This window comes from Salmo trutta, chromosome 25 (assembly GCF_901001165.1).
Source record: "Salmo trutta chromosome 25, fSalTru1.1, whole genome shotgun sequence".
Lineage (NCBI taxonomy): Eukaryota > Metazoa > Chordata > Actinopteri > Salmoniformes > Salmonidae > Salmo > Salmo trutta.
In genome coordinates, this window is record NC_042981.1 from 23,262,795 (window position 1) to 23,287,421 (window position 24,627).

The 24,627-nt window shown below is 43.5% G+C and overlaps 2 protein-coding genes across 3 annotated transcripts; one reads left to right on the forward strand and one right to left on the reverse strand.

Moving 5' to 3' along the window:
* Window positions 1-4,325: 4,325 nt before the first annotated feature.
* On the forward strand, window positions 4,326-9,340 carry LOC115162177 (ornithine decarboxylase 1). The gene is made up of 10 exons (XM_029713227.1): window positions 4,326-4,596; window positions 5,856-6,005; window positions 6,336-6,464; window positions 6,593-6,766; window positions 6,879-7,051; window positions 7,164-7,380; window positions 7,533-7,779; window positions 7,894-8,009; window positions 8,120-8,334; window positions 8,462-9,340. Exons 3-10 carry the CDS (start codon window positions 6,372-6,374, stop codon window positions 8,592-8,594), a joined length of 1,368 nt encoding a protein of 455 aa, XP_029569087.1. The 5' UTR covers window positions 4,326-4,596; window positions 5,856-6,005; window positions 6,336-6,371; the 3' UTR covers window positions 8,595-9,340.
* A 999-nt stretch (window positions 9,341-10,339) lies between these two features.
* Window positions 10,340-16,354, reverse strand: utp25 (UTP25 small subunit processor component). Of its 2 annotated transcripts, none has more exons than XM_029713230.1 (12): window positions 16,154-16,354; window positions 15,955-15,994; window positions 15,693-15,858; window positions 15,300-15,542; window positions 15,039-15,127; window positions 14,480-14,905; window positions 14,084-14,300; window positions 13,707-13,909; window positions 12,532-12,714; window positions 12,290-12,399; window positions 11,334-11,579; window positions 10,340-11,201 (listed from the first exon to the last, which is right to left on the reverse strand). In XM_029713230.1, the coding sequence occupies exons 1-12, from the start codon at window positions 16,252-16,254 to the stop codon at window positions 10,940-10,942; spliced, it is 2,286 nt and encodes a 761-aa protein (XP_029569090.1). In that variant the 5' UTR covers window positions 16,255-16,354; the 3' UTR covers window positions 10,340-10,939. The 2 variants fall into 2 exon arrangements, with proteins under 2 accessions (XP_029569090.1, XP_029569089.1); XM_029713229.1 differs by having other exon boundaries at window positions 15,300-15,545.
* Window positions 16,355-24,627: the final 8,273 nt, after the last annotated feature.

Sequence of the window (24,627 nt, forward strand, 5' to 3'; positions counted from 1 at the left end):
CTTGTTTTTTTTATAATACGGCTAGCCAGGGGCACACTCAGACATCATTTACAAATGAAGCATTTGTGTTTAGGGAGTCCGCCAGCTCAGGAGCAGTGGGGATGACCAGGGATGTTATTTTTCTAAGTGCGCGAATTGGACCATTTTCTGTCCTCTTAATCATAAAAAATGTGACGAGTACTTTTGGGTGTCAGGGAAAATGTATGGAGTAAAAAGTACATTTTTTTCTTTAGGAATGTAGTAAAGTAAAAGTTGTCAAAAATATAAATAGTAAATTAATGTACAGATACCCCAAAAAATGACTTAAGTAAAAAATACTTTCAAGTACTACTTAAGTACTTTACACCACTGCCAATGTTTCCATATGTGCTATTCGATAACTAATGACCAAATTCTTAGATTTCCCAGAGTGGTAACGTCTAGCCTACTCCCAACCCCAAAGTCTCAGAAAACAAGCATTGAGCCGATGGCGGCATGGAAAAGTGGTCCATCTGTTCTTTCAAGGAATCTCGAAGAAGAAACTTTGAAGACGGATCAGGGGTCAAACAATCAGTCTTTCACTAAAGTGAACAGTGTTACTCATGTCCCTCTGTCCTGGTTGTAGATCTGGTCAGGAATAGGAGGTGAGTTGGGTTTAATAGGTCTGATAGGCTTAACGCTCGAAGTGTTCCAAAAACACGTTTTCACGGGATCTTAGTAAATTAACTTATTTGAAGTAAATGTGATAATGTGTGATTACATGTAAAGCAACGTGATAACATGAAACTACATGTGATAACATTCCAAAAACACATGTAACCACGTGAATTCCTGTGTTTTTTCCTGTACAGGTAGTTTTCAGTAGGACCTTCTGTCACTGCGGGCATCAGACGGTCACAGATTACCAACGGGGCCAGACAACTAAGCATCAAGGGCACTGTCTACATGTGACTCCGCCAACATGTGTAGCCTACTGTATCAGCATGTCTGTATCAGCATGTCTGTGGGATTTTTTGTGAGAGACTATCTGTACTCTGCAAATTACAGTTACAGAGTAGTGCACCTATTTTGGTTGTCCATTTCGGCTCCCCCCTTATTGCTCAATAGCAGTGCCTGGGTAAGCTTATGCGGGTCTCAGTGACCTCTAGAGATAAATCCAGAGAGGCCTGTCAGACACAGATAAGGTTCTACAGCAGACAGATGATGCATTTCTCTGTAGCCTGGGCTGCTATTACATGTCATGTAAGTCTGTGATAACAGTACCAAGTTAGTCACTGAATGATTGGATTGATTAAGACCGGGTCATTCAGGATGCTGGTACTCTGGACACCCTCACCAGCTTAAATATACAGTAGGCTATGCTTCAGTGAATTTGGTTTGGAAAGATTATTTTATTGGAAAGAAATCCAGAATTGTTCTTATAGTAGGTCAACCAGTATCAGAAACCAGCTCATGTCTTAACAAACTTTGTCATGTCACTTTGACACTGTATGCTGTCCAGATATGCCAAATGTGACCCACTTTCAAATGAAAAAGCCAACTGACACTTACTCTTGTGTTACTGACTTGTTGCACCCTCGACAACTACTTTGATTATTATTATTTGACAATGCTGGTCATTTATGAACATTTGAACATCTAGGCCATGTGCTGTTATAATCTCCACCCGGCACAGCCAGAAGAGGACTGGCCACCCCTCATAGCCTGGTTCCTCTCTAGGTTTCTTCCTAGGTTTTGGCCTTTCTAGGGAGTTTTTCCTAGCCACCATGCTTCTACACCTGCATTGCTTGCTGTTTGGGGTTTTAGGCTGGGTTTCTGTACAGCACTTTGTGATATCAGCTGATGTAAGAAGGGCTATATAAATAAATTTGATTTGATTTGAAAGCGCAAAATGACCATTAGAGAGGTGTGAGGACAAATAAAGGTGGTCAGAAAAATATTAATTTCTGAGAAAATACACTGAGTGTGGAAGGAACACTTTTTTTTCCATGACATAGACTGACCAGGTGAATCCAGGTGAAAGCTATGATCCCTTATTGATGTCACTTCTTAAATCCACTTAAATCATTGTAGCTGAAGGCACAATAGCAGACAATTATTTTCTATTCAGAATTGTTTTAAGTTGTAAAACTTAAAAGTTATGTTAAACATGTTGGTCTGCACTGCAAAGTAGGCTATAATTTGGTTGTCATTATGAAAGACATTTACAAGGCATGAGCCGGGTAATGAAGAGATGGGTGGGCAAATATGGATGACGAGGAAGAGATCTGGGTGACAACTCTGGCACGTTTTGGGAGCATGGAGAGGCCAGAGATAGCTAGACTACTAAATTGGGCTAAGGAACAGAAAGTGGGTATTAGAGAAAGGCCATCAGTGCGTGTTCTGCAAGCAGTACAATGGATGAAGGCGCGGCATGAGCCTGGTGAATGGATAGATGTGGTTATGGACTGTGAGGAAGAAGTAGAAGAGCCTAATGCAGTGGGAAGATGTGTGTTGAAGAAGAATAGCGCCAAGTACAAACCATATTCGGCTGTCTCTGATAGCTCAGAAATTGAACCTGACGAGAGTGAGGATGAATTACTTGTGGTGGCAGGTGTGGTGAATACCTCCGAGTCCGAGCCTCACCCTGATGCTCATGCAAAGGATGATTTGGGCCCAGTGGGAGTGACATTTTTGGAGAAAGTGGATCCCTGCCTTTTGGATGATCCATATGTATTCTCAGCCTGGGTAGAAAATAAATTGGGTATTGTGAAATCGGTGAAGGTAGCTCGAAGTGGACTTGTGATGATTTTCTGTGTTTCTTCTGTCTAGAGGGAGCGGGCACGTCACGTGACTAGGGACAAGACCTGTGACTTGCTTTGCTCTCCGGAGCAGGGCGCCTTTGAAAACAATGATTACTGTGCTGACGATATGTAAATTATTCAGTGAGAGCTTTTGTGCCGAACCCACTAAGGTGTTTCAGATGCCGAACCCACTAAGGTGTTTCAGATGTCAAGCTTATGGTTATAATGCAGCAGTGTGTAGCAGGGAGATTCCAAGATGCGAGAAGTGTGCAGGAGGGCATGAGACAAAGAAATGTGGAAAAACTGTTTGTGTCAATTGTGGGGGTGGCCATCTTGCTGGGGATCAGAAGAGCCCGGTGCAAGAGAGACAGGTTGAGGTTGCCAGGGTCAGAGTAAAACAGAAGATGTCATATGCTGAGGCAGTGAAGTGAGTAAAGGATGATGGGACAAGAGTGATACGAATTTGTGCTTCAGTAAGGTTGGTTTCTTAGCATTCATTGCCATGGTTATCAACTGTATCGCAGAAATGGAACATAAATCACAGAAAATAGATGTGGCGGCAGCTGCAGAGAAGTACTTGGGTGTACAAGGTTTTCCCTTACTAAAAAAGATTGCAGTCAGAGTGCAGTACACTGCAGTATAATTAAGCAATAAGGCACGTGGGGGTGAGGTATACGGCCAATATACCACGGCTAAGGGCTGTTATTTTTCACGACGCAACACTGAGTGCCTGGACACAGTCCTTAGCCGTGGTATATTGGCCATATATCACAAACCCAGAGGAGCCTTATTTCTATTATAAACTGGTTGCCAACTTAATTAGAGCAGTAAAACTGAATGTTTTGTCATACCCGTGGTTTACGGTCTGATATACCATGGCTGTTAGCCAATCAGCATTCAGGGCTTGAACCAGCCAGTTTATAACTGCTGAAGGCCATTGTATATCAGACCATATAACACGGGTATGACAAAACATTTAGTTTTACTGCTCTAATTAAGTTGGTAACCAGTTTATAATAGAAATAAGGCTCATCTGGGTTTGTGATATATGGCCAATATACCACGGCTAAGGACTGTGTCCAGGCACTCCGCGTGCAAAAGAACAGCGCTTAGCCGTGGTATATTGGCCATGTACCTCACCCCGTGGTATATTGGCCATGTACACTGAATTTATTCGGCAATTACTGAGTCCAAAATGCCACAGTTGACTGCAGTTACTGCATTTTTACTGAAGTTTCAAAAGTGCTATATTTTCTTGTAAGGGTTACTGCAGAAGAGGTACAAGGTGTGATTAAAGAAAGCCTCCTGTCCTCCCAGGCCTTCGGCCTGGTGTAGGATCAGTTAGGGTCAAAGTAGAGGAATGGAGTGATGATTTTTTTAAATATTAAATAATGGTATATACGTGTAGGGTTAGTCGGTGGTGCAACTTTTTTCCTTTTAAAAAAGTAAAAAAGTAACGTGATTGACCACACTACCACACAGTAGGTGGCGGCATGCACAAACAAAATGTGCGAATGCCATGATACCAAAGAAGAAGAACGAAGAGACGCTTTCTTGTTACGGCGTCCTACTTCCTTCTAGAGCACATGGAGCCGGTGACAAGACTGAACCGGTTCCTACGTCTACAAAAGGCCGGTTTCAGCTGGCGTGTTTCCTTGGAGACGGCACCTCTATAAATACGGTCGTATCGAAACGTTGGCTTCAACTTTCCAGTTGTAATTCAGTTAGAGAGCGCTACACAGTTTCGTGACAGACTCGGCTGACGAGGAAAAACCGAGTCATATTTTCCAGGATTCTGGTCTAATGGACACACTCTTTGTAAATGCTTTTTAAGGTAGGCCTTCTTCAATAATGTATTCTACATTTTCACAAGTTAATTTATTTTAAACAGGTTAGCTAGGTAGGCTATCGTATTCATCCATGCATTGCGATATCCACGTTGGCTTAGTCAGATCGTGCCAAATTGTGTTTAGCTAAAGTAATATTATGGTTATGCCATATTTAGCCTCTTCGCTCATGGAGACCTGTAACGTTACATTGATCTGTGTAACAGTACAGGTCTCCCGGAGCGAAAAGGATATGCCACATCGTGCAACGAGTAACGTTAGTTAGCGTTACGTATCTCTATATTCTACTAGGTTTAGGTTTAATGGAAGTGATGGGTTTGGAGCAGCCCCAAGGGACGCCGTGTATACTTTAGCGAACCTGGGGTGGGTTTGAAGTATGGTTTGGACCGCGGGAATGAGATTGGCAAAGACGTTTTTGTTACATTCGTGAACAACTCCCAGTCCCCACACAATGTCTTTAACTGGCTTGCTAAAATATATTTTATGATGAAATGTGTACCGGTAACATTAGGCTACATTGACGAAGCTCGTGTGGCCATGCTGGCATGGCGTGAATGAATGAAGAATTTTGGGCCGTGTTCGAGCGCATCAAAACGGTGATGTATCATGGGTAAATTGTGACAAACAGATCTAGAAGTTATATTGAGGAGTAATTACTTATGAAGCCGGGTGATTTGGAGATCGGTCAGTCTCGACTCGCCTTTGAAGTCGGCTGCAATGTCGAATGCGCCCATTATAATGGCGCGCCAAGCGGATACAATACTGATTGGTTCAGCCAAGAAGCGTTTGTTTTGCGTCAGTCTTTCCTGATTGGTTTTCATGGCACTTAACGATTTAGCCACTGTCTCCCTGCTATTTGGATACTTTAGCCGTGTCCTTGTCATAGAGGCGGTTCCTCACTTGCTGGTTAGTAGACTTGTCGAGAGACGTATCCCTTTGAGACCCGGATTAAAGATTGCCCTGTAGTCGGCCTTCTCGAGGGTGTGGTTGTTCAACAAAAAAAATCCTTCAGATTGTCCGATAATGTAAAAAAAAAAAAAAGTATATTGGCCAATAATGCTCTCTGATAACACTTGCGATGTTAACAGTAACTGCTTCTCAGTCATACTAGGCTATATGATTATCTACACTGCTAACGGGCTGGTTGAATGAATTGTGGAAATATCCATTAAACCCTAACACAGCATAGACACTGTCCTGTTTTAATGCTACTGTATTTGAACACATTTGCGCTTTCTGTTTGCAGAATAATCGCTTTAGGAAAGCGCACACTGGCTACTCTGCAGGCCCCGGCCTAGAGTCTTATCTGAAAGGCTTCAACTTCACTGGTGAACCACCGTGGCTGCTCTGCACCTGATTAAACTACTTTGCCAAATTCCATCTCTTTCTTGTCCAAGTAAGGGTTGCTTTCCAACATGCATGTCACAATATATTCTAGAATAGATGTTATAGTACAGGCCTATGAGCAACTGGGGTTGGTTGAAATTGGTCTACTGTATCTCCGGGAGTAATGCTACTAATTTAGGCATGTTCCAGAAGACAATGTGCAGTTTTTTACAAACATTTTACTATCAGGGAATTGCCCTTGTAAAGTGTGCAAGTCACTGAGTCAACATTGATAGGCTATTCCTTGAACAACTAGACCACTGATAAACTAGCTAACATTGGGAAACAAGTGTTTTTGGGTCTGTGCTAAGATTTTAACTCTAATCTCCTTTTTCCACAGTTCTTTTGTGACAATCTTTAAATATTTTCTTCGACCATGAACACTTTTGCTCCTGATTTTGTCTTCCTGGAGGAGGGGTTCTGTGCCCGTGACATTGTTGAGCAAAAGATCAACGATACATCCATGTCTGTAAGAACCACTTCCTGTTGTCTCTGATTTTGCTGCATTTGGTGTGAGAAGTGTGATTTGATGACGAGGCATTTGTCAGTGTAAGATGTATTTCTTATTCGCTTGCATCCGTGTCTTTGACCCTCCAGGATGATAAGGATGCCTTCTACGTGTGCGACTTGGGTGACGTGCTGAAGAAGCACATGCGATGGGCGCGTGCCATGCCTCGCGTCACGCCCTTCTATGCTGTCAAATGCAACGACAGCCGGGCTGTTGTCACGACCCTGGCCTCCTTGAACGCTGGCTTTGACTGTGCAAGCAAGGTTTGTCTCTTTCTAAACCGCTCCTGACTTGAAATTACCTTGACCCCCTCCAAACCCTGCTGCCCTGTGACTGCATTTCCTGTACTGACCCAGTCTGTCTTTGTCCCATCAGACTGAGATCCAGATCGTTCAGTCTCTGGGTGTGGATGCTAACAGGATCATCTACGCCAACCCCTGCAAGCAGGTGTCCCAGATCAAGTATGCCTCTGCCCACGGAGTGCAGATGATGACCTTCGACAGTGATGTGGAGCTCATGAAGGTTGCTCGGTACCACGACGATGCCAAGTAAGAGACCTCCACCCCCTTTCTTTAGCCACACTGAAAACACTTGGATTTGTCAGGAACTTATTTGGCTACTCTAGAAAAGTACACCTCTTACTTATCTCTCCTTGTCCAGACTGGTACTGCGCATTGCCACAGATGATTCCAAGGCAGTGTGCCGGCTGAGTGTGAAGTTTGGTGCCACCCTGAAGGCCTGCCGGGGTCTCCTGGAGCGGGCTAAGGAGCTGGGCCTGGATGTTATCGGGGTCAGCTTCCACGTGGGCAGCGGCTGCACTGACCCAGACACCTACAGCCAGGCCATCTCTGACGCACGCTGTGTCTTCGACATGGGGGTGAGTTGCCTTTTCTGCTTTAACGTATCACCTGAAATGATACATTTTATAAATGGACCCTTAACCTGGTAAGTTTGGTTCGTTTCCAGTGAAAGGATGCAGTTGGACTGCAGCGGTAGGCCTAACTCATCTTTGTTGGTTTGTTTGTTCAGGCTGAGGTGGGATTCAACATGAGCCTCCTGGACATTGGTGGTGGTTTCCCTGGGTCTGAGGACACCAAGCTCAAGTTTGAGGAGATCACAGCAGTTATCAACCCAGCGCTGGACAAGTATTTCCCTGCTGACTCTGGGATCCGGATCATAGCCGAACCAGGCCGCTACTACGTGGCCTCTGCCTACACCCTAGCTGTTAACATCATTGCCAAGAAGGTCATCATGAACGAGCAGTCTGCCTCTGACGGTAAGAGAGAACTCGACTCAATCCGCAAACTTGTGGCTACTGCCTGATGTGTGAAATAAAATTGCGTCACATAACTTAAAGTTAGCAAAGTTTCATTCCTCTCTGCCCCTACAGAGGATGACGATTGGACCAGTGACCGGACTCTGATGTACTATGTGAACGATGGGGTCTACGGCTCCTTCAACTGTATTCTATATGACCATGCTCACCCCCTGCCTACCCTGCACAAGGTACGATGACACTCACGCACTTCATTTCAACCAAACTCTCACACAAAAAGCACATTTTGTAAAATAAGTTTGACAATTGTTTTTTAATCCCTGCTCTCATCGTCCTACAGAAGCCAAAGCCAGATGAGCGTATGTACCCCTGCAGCATCTGGGGACCAACCTGCGATGGCCTGGATCGCATCGCTGAGGTGTGCACTCTGCCGGACATGCAGGTGGGAGAGTGGCTGCTGTTTGAGAACATGGGTGCCTACACCGTGGCTGCCTCCTCTACCTTCAACGGCTTCCAGAAGCCAGACATCTATTACACTATGTCCCGCACAGCTTGGTAAGTTATTGGAAATGTAGTAGAATTATATGGACACCAATTGAATGCGATTGTGGCTGAATGTTTCCATACAGTGGTGTCTCATCAATCCTCAACCTTCATTCTAAATCGCTCTTGTCCTGTATAGGCAGTGCATGCAGCAGATCTGTGCCCAGGGGATGCCTGTTCCTTTGGAGGAGTCGTCCTGTGTGACATCCAGCTGTGGCCATGAGAGCAGCCTGGAGCTGCCCACCAAGCCTTGCCAGACCCGTGTGCTCTAAACACACCAGCATAATCTCATACATATCCACCACACACTGCCACTCTACGGGCCCAGTAGCCTGTGTTATTAATTTCCTATTCCGTTTTTTTACTCATACCGTTGAAAGGCCAGTTACTTGACTGGAGAATGAGGGGCATGCTGGTGCACATTTCTTACTTTTCTGTATGAAAGACAGATCTAATCCTGAGCTGAGGCTGAATCTCTCAATGTCTCGGAGGGTTGTAGTCCTATTGTTACGGGGGTCTGATTGGCTAATGCCTATAACACCAAGGTTGAATGTTCATTTATTTTAGGGGCCACAGGATTCCTTCATTTGCACTGAGCTAAGTCGCTCTGAATGAGAGCACTTGTAAAATGACAATGTAAATGTTACATGGCGGTGTTGTAAGTGGTTTTTCTCTCCAACTCCTAGAAGGCTCCATTTCAGTTGACTCCACTACCACCTCTCATGACTAAAAGGGCTGTTTGAGTGCTGATTACTTTGCCAGGTAATGGCTGCTACAGATATTTAATTTTCTCTGAATCCTCTTTCAGTGTAGGGACTCAACATGCAGACTGTCCCTCTTCTCCTTTTCTGTATTTAATGTTTTTTTGTTGCTGGGTAGTACATCAGTTTAATAATTATTCATGTTTAAGATGTATACGAAAGAGATGGGATTGCACATTTGTATTGCTTTCCTATGGAAACTTTTAATTTTGTATTTTAAATGTAATTCTATATAAATAAAACGGGTGCAGAGCTGAGTAACGTTGTGGTCCTTTCTGGGGGGGAAAGGCAGTGTCTGTTGTGTAGAGGGAATAGGACACTGGATAACACACCTTGAGGATATTACAACAGTGATTACCTAACTATACTGAAGAAATGCAACAATTTCACTGAGTTACAGTTCCTATAAGGAAATCAGCCAATTGAAATATATTTAATTAGGCTGTAATCTATGGATTTCACATGACTGGGAATACAGATATGCATCTGTTGGTCACATACCTTAAAAAAAAGGAATGTATGTGGATTAGAAAACCAGTCAGTATCTGGTGTGACCATTTACTTCATGCAGCACACTCCTTCGCATGGAGTTGCTCAGGCTGTTGATTGGAGTGTTGTCCCACTCTTCAATGGCTGTGCAAAGTTGTTGGATATTGGCCGGAACTGCAACACGCTGTCGATCCAGAGCATGCCAAAAATGCTCAATGGGTGACGCCTGAGTATGCAGGCCATGGTGGAAGAACTGGGACATGTTCAGCTTCCAAGAATTGTGTACAGATCCTTGCGACATGGGTCCGTGCATTATGGCAGCGGATGAATTGCACAATGGGCCTCAGTTACAGTACGTGCGCATTCAAATTGGCATAAAATGCAATTGTGTTTGTAGCTTATGCCTGCCCATACCATAACCCGGTTGGCACTCTGTTCACGTTGACTTCAGCAAAACGCTCCCCGATACGCCATACATGGGGTCTGCAGTTGTGAGGCTGGTTGGATGTACTACCAAATTCTCTAAAACGATGTTGGAGGCAGCTTATGGTAGAGAAATGAGCATTCCGTTCTCTGGCAACAGCTCTGGTTGACATTCCCGAAGTCAGCATGCCCATTACACAGACATTTGTGACCTTTTGTCCCCAGCACAAGGTGCACCTGTGTAATAGTTATGCCACACCTGTCAGATGGAGAAATGCTCGCTAACAGGGATGTAAACAAATGTGTGCACATCATTTGAGACAAATACACTTTTTGGGCATATGGAACATTTCTGGGATCTTTATTTTAGCTCATTAAACATGGGACCAACACTTTACATGTTATATTTTTGTTCAGTGTATATATAAAATTCTGAACTGATGAGGGGCAGCAGTGGCTCGCAGATGTAGTATCCATATCCACACATACAGTCAGTCCACGTAGTTATACTAAACTCAATGCACTATGAAGAAATGGTTCAGCGTTTACCTGGTTGCTAAAATAATAGTGTGCCTAATTTCAGTTTGTGACAAAACAAGCAGTCATTGTGTAGAGAATTATTGTACCATATCACTTAAAGTATTTAAAAGCAATATGCTAACATGACAAATAAAACATTTGAATGCTGGTAATACTCACAATTTCATAGACTCGTTTGAGTAAAAAATGTTGAAGACACTTAAAATCTCAACTAACATCACTTTAATACCATTGATACTTGAAACACTGACAGAAACTTTGGGTGTATTCATAAAAATCACTGCTCAATGACATTCAAAGAGACAAAGTTGGTATCATTAGAAAGCAGAGATTCTTTTCAACAGCATGTCAGACTAAAGTTCCCTCTTCCTACCTACAGATATCAGTCACTTTCCATCTGTGTGTTAGGGGCCCAGAGGACCCTTCTCTTCGCCCGTGACGAACAGGTGTACAGGCTTCTGGGACTGCAGCATCTGAGCGGCCCTCTGGGCCCCGGTGATGGCAGCAAGGCGCTGGGCGTCATAGCGTGAATAGAGGGCTGTGCAAGTCCAGCTAGCCTCCTCTCCTTGGCCCCCTGCCTGCAGCATGTTGCACACCTCACTGTAGAAGTGAGGGTAGGAAGGCAGCCCATAGAAGATCAGGTTCTGGATTCCCTTGATGGTGTATCTGATAGGGGGTTGACAATTATTCAATGGGACAATTATTCAATGGGAAAGTTCTATTATACACAGCTGGACAACTTCCTGTTTACAGACAACAAAAATTGCCTGACATTTAAAAACGGAGCACCACTTTTACCTCTTGTAGAAGTGGAAGCGTTCGGTGAAGAGAATAAACTGTTTATCTCCCTTCTGGAAAAAGTGCCTGGCACGGGACACCTCTGACTTGGTCGAGTACTCGCATATGCTGGCAAAGTTGATCTCCTCCTTCTTCATGTAGTTGCGCAGTCGGACGTAGTCGAAGTATGAGGGAACATAGATGAGCGTGTGGGACATGACTGAGTCCCTGTACTGGGGCAGGACCTTGTCCACAAAGAATTGGAACCTGCCAAAGAAAATGGGGTTAAATTAAGAAAAGGTTTATTCATTGATTGATTTTAAGATGTCAGTATAACATTTAAGCACAATAGGAGGTAGTCAATGACTTCCAATTGTTTACAATGACATTTCACTATAATAAATAATCCATGAATTTCCCTCTGTAGTCCAATCTGATCTTGTGGTATTAAAATGTTCCACTTGCAGAGTAGGGTTGATCTTGACTTGGAATGCATTAGTGCAGTGCGCCCTCTAGTATTCACTATGTGTCTTACACCGGGGCTGTCTGTTGCAAAGCTGAGACTTCACTTTTTATTTGCTGTAGGGTTGGGCTGGGTAGACCTGTAAAATACAGTATGCTACTCCAAATATCGCGATATCCAATATAATCGGTTTGCACCGTTAATGACTAGATAATTCCAGACGGTGCATTTTTTGTTCTTATTTACAATATCATATTTTTATTTTATTAGTATGGCGAAAAAATATGGCTTAATTAATTTAGATTTCATTTTCAACATATTGATAAAGCCTAACTGAAGTTCAAACAGAGTATAGTCTTGCACATCACAATATATTGTCTTGCACTTCACAATATATCTTTAAAGTAAAATATCACAATATTCAATTTAAACATACATCAGCCCAATCCTAATTTCCTGCCCAGATTACATACCATCGTAGGATACTGCTGAAGAGTACAGTGTGTGTCTTTACCTTGCATCCTGGTCCATGAAGCTGTTAGAGTTGATCATCTGGAAGACATGAGGGAGCTGAACCAGAACCTGGCAGATAGAGCCTGTTATAGGCATATTCTTGGTGGCAACCTGGAAAAAGGATGTGGAAAACATGACTTTCATAATACTCAATTAACAATGTTTCTAATGGCATATAACTCATTAGTTGAAATCGTACAGACGGTGGATTGAAGAGGCCACACAGGCTAAGTGCACACTGACCTGGCCGCGGTAGTTGAAGCAGTGCTTGGAGATGATGTTGTTGATATGTGGGTCCTGGATAGAGCTGAACATCAGTGTCTGGCGATAGTACTTGGCCCAGTTGTTCAGGTTCCACATGCGCACCCTGGAGAAGTCCACCCCATGGGGGTCCAAGGGCTGCAGGTTCAGATGCTTCATCACATGCTGACAAGAAAGCACAGCAGGGATTGTGGTTAAAGCAACACTGTGAAAAGTTCACACTAAAATACTAAAAGGGCAGCCTGTATAAGGCCATAGTGATACTTCCCTGAATTATACACATTATTTACAATAGTAGAAGTGGATATTTCTGGCTTGGTTTAACATTGTCCTTATAGCAGAACTTGATGAAATAAGGAGGCAACTTTTTTTTATTTTACCTTTATTTAACCAGGCAAGTCAGTTAAGAACAAATTCTTATTTACAATGACGGCCTAGGAACAGTGGGTTAAGTACATTTTTCAGGGGCAGAACAACAGTTTTTTACCTTGTCAGCTCGGGGATTCCAACGCTCTAACCACTAGGCTACCTACCGTGCCCAACTTAATCTAGGCTACTGTTTATCAACCCAGCCAATAGGTAACCCTAACACTATAGGTAACCCTACCTAACCACACCAGCAGGTAACCCTAACACTATAGGTAACCCTACCTAACCACACCAGCAGGTAACCCTAACACTATAGGTAACCCTACCTAACCACACCAGCAGGTAACCCTAACACTATAGGTAACCCTACCTAACCACACCAGCAGGTAACCCTAACACTATAGGTAACCCTACCTAACCACACCAGCAGGTAACCCTAACACTATAGGTAACCCTAACACTATAGGTAACCCTACCTAACCACACCAGCAGGTAACCCTAACACTATAGGTAACCCTACCTAACCACACCAGCAGGTAACCCTAACACTATAGGTAACCCTACCTAACCACACCAGCAGGTAACACTAACACTATAGGTAACCCTACCTAACCACACCAGCAGGTAACCCTAACACTATAGGTAACCCTACCTAACCACACCAGCAGGTAACCCTAACACTATAGGTAACCCTACCTAACCACACCAGCAGGTAACCCTAACACTATAGGTAACCCTACCTAACCACACCAGCAGGTAACCCTAACACTATAGCTAGGTAACCTTACCAGTAGGTGCTCCCAATTCTGCATGAGGAAGACGTCGGCCTGGTCCACCACCAGTATCTCGATGGAGGACAGGAAGTCGTAGTCCCGCTTGGCCTCGCCCTCCACCCCCAGCACCGTACGCAGGCCCAGCGGAGACGCTATGATGATGTCAGAGGAGTAGAAGGGTGCATAGAGCCGAATGCTTCTCCTCAAGATGGAAACTCCTGGTTTGAAGAGGGTGGGGTGAAAGGTCGGTGCAATCTATTGTGAATGAATGTCTATGTTTTGTGTAAATGTACAAAAAAATATATATATATTTTATGGAAATATAAACACGACAACAAACATTCTCAATGAGTTTGCCTGCAGTGTAATACACATCCTATTTGCTTGCTGACCTATCCTGAAGTGATCGTCGATGTTGCCAGAGAAAATGGCGGTGTAGTCGTCTGGTCTGAAGAGGTTGGGTGGCGTGTCCACTGGCTCCTCTCCAAATTCATCCTTGAACCTCTTCTTGTTGCTGACATCCATCTTCCTCCCCTTGGTCTCCAGGAGGTTGATGAGGGTCTGGACCACCCGCAGCGCTCCGTCTCGGAACGGCACCAGGATCAGAACCTGTACACAGATCCATGAGGGAACTGATTACAATATCTTGGTGGTGAAAAGGGGTAGACTAACCAGATGTGTAAACACCATTCAGTCCCTCCAACCGAGCTGGACTATTAATCAGCACACATTGGTGCTACTCTGGATAGGGACTTAGGACAAAGTACACAAGTAAACAGGTGCCTTACCTTGGGTCGGGTCAGGCCTTGGTCCCGGGGCTCATCCTGTGGCTCAACTTCGACCTTGTTCCCTCCGGCCTTGTCCGCGGCTTGGTTCTCCCTCATCTGGGCATTATGACCCAGAACGCCGGAGTTGGCCTTCAGCACGTGGTTGAGTGCGTGGAGGCAGTAGGCACTGCGGACCTGCTGGCCCTCGGTGAGTGGTGAGCTCTCTGGGAAGTACACGTCCCTGTAGGAACCCATGAGAGACAGCAGCTCCAGCTGCAGTGGACTGACCTCCTCCACAGCCCCATTAGGGTTGGAGGTCTGGTTCAGAGACGTCCAGTTAGTTTCCAGGACTTTGTGGAGCGCCAGAGGCCTTTTGTCTTTCTCCTGGCCGGCAGGACCAAACCTCTCCAGAGGGGAGGAGCAGAGGAGGGTGCCCAGTTTTGGCCACTGTAGTGTGATTTGTGTGGGGAAGGGGGTGGTGAAGGTGGACAGGACGAGAGGTTACACAATATTGTCCGTAAAACTTGAATAAACAAGAACACATAAAAATGTAATTAAGCTCAGATGAATGTGGGCTTACCTTGACCTGAGCCTTGGCCTTAGTGCCAGCAGTGATCCGTTTTACGTCCTCCTCACTAATCTCTGTGTCAAGGTGCAGCTTAAAGGAGTCTAAAAAAGATGGGAAACACACTGAAGCATTGCCTTTTCACTCCAAACTCACCTTCAGGAGTTGGTTGCTGCACTGAGCTATGAATAATTCCAGAGCTGGATAGTGGATACAAAACCAGAATGAAGGAAGATTAAATTAAGTAGAACTAGATTTCTCTCAATGTTTGTTTACCTTCCTTGTCCTCTTGTTTAGCAGTGCTCTCTGCACCCTCCTGTTCTCCTTCTCCAGAGAAGTTGTTCTCCAGACAGAACTGAGACTCATGTGCTTTGTCCTCAAACTCCACTCCTCCCGCTGTTTCATCCTCCATAGCATCCTCACCCCCTTCATTTGGTCCTGCTTCCCCCTCATCTGCCTCTTCTGGTGTCACAGTCAAATTATTTCCTGCTTCTTGATATTCCTCATCTCCATCACTTCCTTCTAAAATCAAGGAGCATAGAACATTCAAAATTCTGATCTGATTTGCAATGTCACTCCATGACTGTTCTAAAGACAATCATGACATAACCAATACTCAATATATCTGTAAGCAAAACTATGCTTCAATCAGTGTGCACTTTCACTTGCCTTCACTGAGATGCTCTTCTACCTCTTCTTCATCATCTACACTCTCATCTTCGCTTTCGTGGTCTGCAGGACTGCTGAGAGTAGACAACAACTTCTGGTATGCTGACTTGTGCTCTGGTTCGTTGTCCTCGTCACTTTCAGCACTGGACTGTACTGGGCTGTCTGGCTGTAGAAAAGAGAAAACACATTTACAAAAAACGCTAACTAGCAATTGAAAGTCAGATAAGCTAGTTAGTCGACGAGACAATAACGTTAGCCTTACCAGATCCAATATTTGTGTTTTCTCTGCCTTTTCTGTGACTCTAGAATAAATAATTTAAAACATCTGATTTATAAACGTGTACTTTATTCTATGCAGGGTCAAGTGATTAGCATGGTTAGCTGTTTGCTAGCTAGTTACGTTAGCTATAGTATAGCTAATTGAGGAATACAAGTCACAGTGAATTTCAATTGCTGCGTACATATCATGGAATGGATGCTCCTCCCCAAATTCTTTCAAATGTTTCTTCTGCTTTTTTGATAAATTATTGAAGATCTGATTCTTCTGTTTTCTCTTCCCCATTGTTGACGGTTCAGTCACTAGATAGCTAGATAACTTTAGCTTGGTCGGGACACACGTGTGTTTGGGTTTTTTCGCTGATCAATAGCGTCACTTCCGGTATTCAAATTAAAGTGACAATCCACTGCAGTCAAATCAAATCAAATTGGTCACAAACACATGGTTAGCAGATGTTATTGCGAGTGTAGCGAAATGCTTATGCTTCTAGACCCGACAGTGCAGCAGTATGTAACTGGTAATATCTAACAAATTCCACAACAAAACCTAATACACACAATCTAGTAAAGGAATGGGATGAGAATATATAAGTATAAAATATATGCATGAGCAGTGACAGAGCGGCTAAGATGCAATATATAGTAAAGAATAGATAGTGAAGGATGCAGTATACCGTTTATAGTACACATGAGATGAGTAATGCAAGACATGTAAACATTCTTAAAGTGGCATTATTAAAGTGACTAGTGATCCATTTATTAAAGTGGCCAGTGATATCAAGTCTGTAGGTATTCAGCCACCTTGCTGTGCTAGTGGTGGCTGTTTAACAATCTAATGACCTTGAGATAGAAGCTGTTTTTCAGTCTCTCGGTCCCAGCTTTGATGCACCTGTACTGACCTCGCCTTCTGGATGGTAGTGGGGTAAACAGGCCGTGGCTCGGGTGGTTGTTGTTCTTGATTATCTTTTTGTCCTTCCTGTGACATCGGGTGTTGTAGGTGTCCTGGAGGTCAGGTAGTTTGCCCCCGGTGATAAGTTGTGCCACCCTCTGGAGAGCCCTGCGGTTGTGGGCGGTGCAGATGCCGTATCTGGGGGTGATACAGCCCGACAGGATGCTCTGTGATTGTATGTTGATGGTAGCAAAGTTTTATATGGGAAATATTTGATCAACGCTTTGATAAAATACTCCACTTTTCCCCTTTCTCATGGAACCTTCTCTTGCTACCATAGAGAGATGCTGCTATAAAAACAGATGCATCCTTGCCAACATTATAATAGGTCATCAAAGTTTTAATCTGCTGAAGCTTTCATGTAGGATAGGTTGTGGAGGTAAGGCGTTGGAAAGTGAGGGCACAAGAACCGATAGGTTGTTGATCTGCAGTGACCTCTCAACTAGCTGTTGCCTATTTGGCCATATTTGAACAATTCATTAATTATGGGGATATCAGTTGAATGTTAGCTTGTTTTAGCTGTTACCATGGCAAAACTTAATTCATTGTTAACCATTTTGGTGTCTAGTTTTTTTACTCAGACCATTTTGGACTTTTACGTGTCAATGAGGAAAATGAACAATGGCGTAGAGCGTTGGGGCAGTAACTGAAAGGTCGTCTAATCCTGAGTCGACAAAGTGAAAAATCTGTCGGCTCGGGGACCCTTGCTCCAGTGTCGCCGTCGCTAATATATAGCAAACCCTGGCTTTGACCTCACTCAATTCAATTCAAGGGCGTAACGTTTGCTTCCAACTCACACTCTCAAACACGTAGATCCCCTGAACGTAGCTCACACTCTCAAACACATAGATCCCCTGAATGCAGCTCACACTCTCAAACACATAGATCCCCTGAACGCAGCTCACACTCTTAAACACGTAGATCCCCTGAACGCAACTCACACTCTCAAACACATAGATCCCCTGAACACAGCTCACTCTCCAGATCCCAATCACCTGAATTCTGATCACCTGTTCACACACCTGTATGTCATTATCACACTCTATTTAGTTCAGTTCTTTGCACCCCATCATTGTGAGGTATTGTTTGTTTTGTGACACACTTCTAGTTGTAGTGCTGGGTTACATTGTAATGTAATCCTCCTGTGTATGATGCCTTTTGCCTATCGGATTTCCTGTTATCAACCTATTGCCTGATCTCCTGGACAATGTTACTAGCCTTTTCTCTGCCTGTGCTGTTGCCTTTTTGGACACCCTGTGTATGACCTTCTGCCTGCCCCTGGACCCAGCTACCTGCCTCCTCCTGTGGTCCTTTACCAATAAACACTTGCTGCGCCCTGCTCTTGAAACCAGCTCTCTGTCTCCCATCGTGCTCTTTACAAAGGGGCTTTATTGGCATGGGAAACATATGTTTACATTGCCAGAGCAAGTGAAATAGTTAATAAACCAAAAATTAACAGTAAACATTACACACAAAAGTTCCAAAATAAAAAAGCCATTTAAAATGTGTTTGTCTATTGTTGTGACTTCCGAAGATCCGATCCGATCAAGATCCGATCAAATTTTATGGCCAATTTATGCGAAAATCCAGGAAATTCCAAAGGGTTCACATGCTTTTTCTTGCCACTGTATATTGACTACGTCCGTCCTAGCTCACTCCTTGTCTTAATCGAAATTAGGAATTGCCTCTTATCCGCTTGTCGTCCCCTTATGCCATAGTTTGAACATCTCAATTGTAAGTAGAAACCACATTTCTTTAAGCAAGTCAGCCATATGTTTTTTTTAAAAGGCAGAAAATGAGGCTGAATGAACTGTTTCGTTGCAAGAGGCTCCGCTGATAGCCAGGTGTAGCAGTGGTAAGGTGTTGGGACTCTGGTGTTGGGACTCTGCTGTTGACACAGCTTTATGTAGGCCCTAACAGTTTGTGGGCACCGTCTGTCACTGTTATAGTGCAATTAATGTATTGTTTAGTGTTGTTGTGTAGTGGCTTTGCTGGCATATATCCCACATTTTTTTATTTTTTTGCCCCACCAAGATTTACATGCTAAAATCACTAAAGCACTGTGTCTATATACAGTGTTGTAACGATGTGCATATAGTTAAGGTAAAAAATAGAAAATGTCAACATAAATATGGGTTGAATTTACAATGGTGTTTGTTCTTCACTGGTTGCCCTTTTCTTGAGGCAACAGGTCACAAATCTTGCTGCTGTGATGGCACACTGTGGTATTTCACCCAATAGATATGGGAGTTTATTAAAATTGGATTTAAAAAAAAAAAATGTGGGTCTGCGTAATCTAAGGGAAATATGTGTCTCTAATATGGTCATACACTTGGCAGGAAGTTAGGAAGTGCAGCTCAGTTGCCTGTCTTCTCTTGAGAGCCAGGTCTGCCTAGACCTTTCTCAATAGCAAGGCTATGCTCACTGCACATAGTCACAGCTTTCCTTCATTTTGGGTCAGTCACAGTGCTCAGGTATTCTGTCACTGTGTACTCTCTGTTTAGGGCCAAATAGCCTTCTAGTTTGCTCTGTTTTTTAAAAATTCTTTCCAATGTGTCAAGTAATTCTCTTTTTGTTTTCTCATGATTTGGTTGGGTCTAATTGTATTGCTGTCCTGAGTCTCTGTGGGGTCTGTTTGTGAACAGAGCCCCAGGACCAGCTTGCTTTAGGGACTCTTCTCCAGGTTCATCTCTCTGTAGGTGAGGGCTTTGTTATGGAAGTTTTGGGAATCGCTTCCTTTTAGATGGTTATAGAATTGAACGTCTCTTTTTTGGAATTTCATAATTAGAAGGTATAATTCTGCTCTGCATGCATTATTTGGTGTTTTACATTGTACATGGAGGATATTTTAGCAGAATTCTGCATGGAGAGTCTCAATTTGGTGTTTGTCCCATTTAGTGAAGTCCTGGTTGGTGAGTGGGCCCCAGACCTCACAACCATAAAGGGCAATGGGTTATATGACTGATTCAAGTATTTTTAGCCAGATCCTAATTGGTATGTCAAATTTTATGTTCCTTTTGATGGCATAGAAGGCCCCTCTTGCTTGTCTCTCAGAACATTCACAGCTTTGTGGAAGTTACCTTTGGGGCTAATGTTTAGGCTGAGGTATGTATAGTTTTTTGTGTGCTATAGGGCAACGGTGTCTAGATGGAATATGTATTTGTGGTCCTGGCAACTGGACCTTTTTTGGAACACAATTATTTTTGTTTTACTAAGATTTACTGTCAGGGCCCAGGTCTGACAGAATCTGTGCAGAAGATCTTGGTGCTGTAGGCCCTCCTTGGTCAGGGACAGAAGCGCCAGATCATCAGCAAACAGTAGACTTCAGATTTTAGTAGGGTGAGGCCGGGTGCTACAGACTGTTTTCAAAATTTTACCTTTATTTAACTAAGTCAGTTAAATCAAATCAAATCAAATCAAATTTATTTATATAGCCCTTCGTACATCAGCTGAAATCTCAAAGTGCTGTACAGAAACCCAGCCTAAAACCCCAAACAGCAAGCAATGCATGTGAAAGAAGCACGGTGGCTGGGAAAAACTCCCTAGGAAAAACTCCTGAGAAAGGCCAAAAACCTAGGAAGAAACCTAGAGAGGAACCAGGCTATGAGGGGTGGCCAGTCCTCTTCTGGCTGTGCCGGGTGGATATTATAACAGAACATGGTCAAGATGTTAAAATGTTCGTAAATGACCAGCATGGTCAAATAATAATACTCATAGTAATTGTCGAGGGTGCAACAAGCACGTCCGGTGAAACAGGTCAGGGTTCCGTAGCCGCAGGCAGAACAGTTGAAACTGGAGCAGCAGCATGGCCAGGTGGACTGGGGACAGCAAGGAGTCATCATGCCAGGTAGTCCTGAGGCATGGTCCTAGGGCTCAGGTCCTCCGAGAGAAAGAAAGAAAGAGAGAAGAGAGAATTAGAGAGAGCATATTTACATTCACACAGGACACCGGATAAGACAAGAGAATACTCCAGATGTAACAGACTGACCCTAGCCCCCCGACACATAAACTACTGCAGCATAAATACTGGAGGCTGAGACAGGAGGGATCAGAAGACACTGTGGCCCCATCCGATGATACCCCCGGACAGGGCCAAACAGGCAGGATATAACCCCACCCACTTTGCCAAAGCACAGCCCCCACACCACTAGAGGGATATCTACAACCACCAACTTACCGTCCGAAGACAAGGCCGAGTATAGCCCACAAAGATCTCCGCCACGGCACAACCCAAGGGGGGGGCGCCAACCCAGACAGGAAGACCACGTCAGTGGCTCAACCTACTCAAGTGACGCACCCCTCCCATGGACGGCATGGAAGAACACCAGTAAGTCAGTGACTCAGCCCCTGTAAAAGGGTTAGAGGCAGAGAATCCCAGTGGGAAGAGGGGAACCGACAAGGCAGAGACAGCAAGGGCGGTTCGTTGCTCCAGCCTTTCCGTTCACCTTCACACTCCTGTGCCAGACTATACTTAATCATAGGACCTACTGAAGAGATAAGTCTTCAGTAAAGACTTAAAGGTTGAGACTGAGTCTGCGTCTCTCACATGGGTAGGCAGACCATTCCATAAAAATGGAGCTCTATAGGAGAAAGCCCTACCTCCAACCGTTTGCTTAGAAATTCTAGGGACAATTAGGAGGCCTGCGTCTTGTGACCGTAGCGTACGTGTAGGTATGTACGGCAGGACCAAATCGGAAAGATAGGTAGGAGCAAGCACATGTAATGCTTTGTAGGTTAGCAGTAAAACCTTGAAATCAGCCCTTGCCTTAACAGGAAGCCAGTGTAGGGAGGCTAGCACTGGAGTAATATGATCAAATTTTTTGGTTCTAGTCAGGATTCTAGCAGCCGTATTTAGCACTAACTGAAGTTTGTTTAGTGCTTTATCCGGGTAGCCGGAAAGTAGAGCATTGCAGTAGTCGAGCCTAGAAGTAACAAAAGCATGGATTAATTTTTCTGCGTCATTTTTGGACAGAAAGTTTCTGATTTTTGCAATGTTACGTAGATGGAAAAAAGCTGTCCTTGAAGCAGTCTTGATATGTTCTTCAAAAGAGAGATCAGGGTCCAGAGTAACGCCGAGGTCCTTCACAGTTTTATTTGAGACGACTGTACAACCATCCAGATTAATTGTCAGATTCAACAGAAGATCTCTTTGTTTCTTGGGACCTAGGACAAGCATCTCTGTTTTGTCCGAGTTTAAAAGTAGAAAATTTGCAGCCATCCACTTCCTTATGTCTGAAACACAGGCTTCTAGCGAGGGCAATTTTGGGGCTTCACCGTGTTTCATTGAAATGTACAGCTGTGTGTCGTCCGCATAGCAGTGAAATTTAACATTATGTTTTCGAATAACATCCCCAAGAGGTAAAATATATAGTGAAAACAATAGTGGTCCTAGAACGGAACCTTGAGGAACACCGAAATTTACAATTGATTTGTCAGAGGACGAACCATTCACAGAGACAAACTGATATCTTTCCGACAGATAAGATCTAAACCAGGCCAGAACTTGTCCATGTAGACCAATTTGGGTTTCCAATCTCTCCAAAAGAATGTGGTGATCGATGGTATCAAAAGCGGCACTAAGATCTAGGAGCATGAGGACAGATGCAGAGCCTCGGTCTGACGTCATTAAAAGGTCATTTACCACCTTCACAAGTGCAGTCTCAGTGCTATGATGGGGTCTAAAACCAGACTGAAGCGTTTCGTATACATTGTTTGTCTTCAGGAAGGCAGTGAGTTGCTGCGCAACAACTTTTTCTAACATTTTTGAGAGGAATGGAAGATTCGATATAGGCCGATAGTTTTTTATAATTTCTGGGTCAAGAGAGGCTTTTTCAAGAGAGGCTTTATTACTGCCACTTTTAGTGAGCTTGGTACACATCCGGTGGATAGAGAGCCGTTTATTATGTTCAACATAGGAGGGCCAAGCACAGGAAGCAGCTCTTTCAGTAGTTTAGTTGGAATAGGGTCCAGTATGCAGCTTGAGGGTTTGGAGGCCATGATTATTTTCATCATTATGTCAAGAGATATAGTACTAAAACACTTTAGTATCTCCCTTGATCCTAGGTCCTGGCAGAGTTGTGCAGACTCAGGACAATGGAGCCCTGGAGGAATACCCAGATTTAAAGAGGAGTCCGTAATTTGCTTTCTAATGATCATGATCTTTTCCTCAAAGAAGTTCATAAATTTATTACTGCTGAAGTGAAAGCCATCCTCCATTTGCGAATGCTGCTTTTTAGTTAGCTTTGCGACAGTGTCAAAAAGAAATTTCGGATTGTTCTTATTTTCCTCAATTAAGTTGGAAAAAGAACAAATTGTTATTTACAATGATGGCCAACTGGGGAACAGTGGGTTAACTGCCTTGTTCAGGGGCAGAACGACAGATTTTTACCTTGTCAGCTCGGGGATTCAATCCAGCAACCTTTTGGTTACTGGCCCAACGCTCCAACCACTAGGCTACCTGCCGCCCATGTTCTAGTGCCCTCGCCAATTCGAGGGTGGGGCTTAAGCTGCATCCCTGTCTCACCCCAAGTCCCTGTTGAAAGAAATGTGTTTTTTGCCAATTTTAACCACACACTTGTTGTTTGTGTACATCTATTTAAAAATGTCGTAAGTTTTTCATCCAACACCAATTTCCATCAATTTGTTTAGCAGACCCTCATGCCAAATTGAGTCAAAAGATTTTTTTAAATCAACAAAGCATGAGAAGACTTTGCCTTTGTTTTGGTTTGTTTCTTTGTCAATTAGGGTGTGCAGGGTGAATACGTGGTCTATCGTACGGTAATTTGGTAAAAAGCCAATTTGACATTTGCTCAGTACATTGTTTTCACTGAGGAAATGTAGGAGTCTGATGTTAATGATAATGCAGAGGATTTTCCCAAGGTTGCTGTTGACGCATATCCACGGTAGATATTGGGGTCAAATTTGTCTCCACTTTTGTGGATTGGGGTGATCAGTCCTTGGTTGCAAATATTGGGGAAGATGACAGAGCTAAGGATGGTGTTAAAGAGTTTAGGTATAGCCAATTGGAATTTGTGGTCTGTATATTTTATTATTTCATTTAGGATACCATCAACACCACAGGCCTTTTTGGGTTGGAGGCTTTGTATTTTGTCCTGTAGTTCATTCAATGTAATTGGAGAATCCAGTGGGTTCTGGTAGTCTTTAATAGTTTATTCTAAAATGTGTGTTTGATCATGTATATGTTTTTTCTGTTTGTTTTTTGTTATTGGGCCAAAAAGATTGGAGAAGTGGTTTATCTATACATCTCAATTTTGGATAGATTACTCTTTGTGTTGTTGTTTGTTTAGTGTGTTCCAATTTTCCCAGAAGTGGTTAGATTCTATGGATTCTTCAATTACATTGAGCTGATTTCTGACGTGCTGTTCCTTCTTTTTCCATAGTGTATTTCTGTATTGTTTTAGTGATTCACCATAGTGAAGGTGTAAACTCAGGTTTTCTGGGTCTCTATGTTTTTGGTTGGATAGGTTTCTCAATTTCTTTCTTAGGTTTTTGCATTCTTCATCAAACCAGTTTTCATTGTTTTTCATTTTCTTAGGTTGTGTGCTTGACATTTTTAGATTTGATAGGGAAGCTGAAAGGTAAAATATACTGTTTAGGTTTTCTACTGTCACGTTTACACCTTCATTATTAAAGTGCAATGTTTTGTCCAGGAAGTTGTCCAAAAGGGTTTGAATTTGTTGTTGCCTAATT

Excerpts from the sequence above, each read along its gene's own strand:
- LOC115162177 (XM_029713227.1), top strand. The coding sequence starts at position 6,372 with ATGAACACTTTTGCTCCTGATTTTGTCTTCCTGGAGGAGGGGTTCTGT. Across the intron at positions 6,767-6,878 it reads GCTTTGACTGTGCAAGCAAG|ACTGAGATCCAGATCGTTCA; the intron begins GTTTGTCTCTTT and ends TTGTCCCATCAG. Across the intron at positions 8,010-8,119 it reads CCCTGCCTACCCTGCACAAG|AAGCCAAAGCCAGATGAGCG; the intron begins GTACGATGACAC and ends ATCGTCCTACAG.
- utp25 (XM_029713229.1), bottom strand. The coding sequence starts at position 16,254 with ATGGGGAAGAGAAAACAGAAGAATCAGATCTTCAATAATTTATCAAAA. Across the intron at positions 15,859-15,954 it reads AAACACAAATATTGGATCTG|CCAGACAGCCCAGTACAGTC; the intron begins GTAAGGCTAACG and ends TCTTTTCTACAG. Across the intron at positions 14,301-14,479 it reads AAGGCCTGACCCGACCCAAG|GTTCTGATCCTGGTGCCGTT; the intron begins GTAAGGCACCTG and ends ATCTGTGTACAG.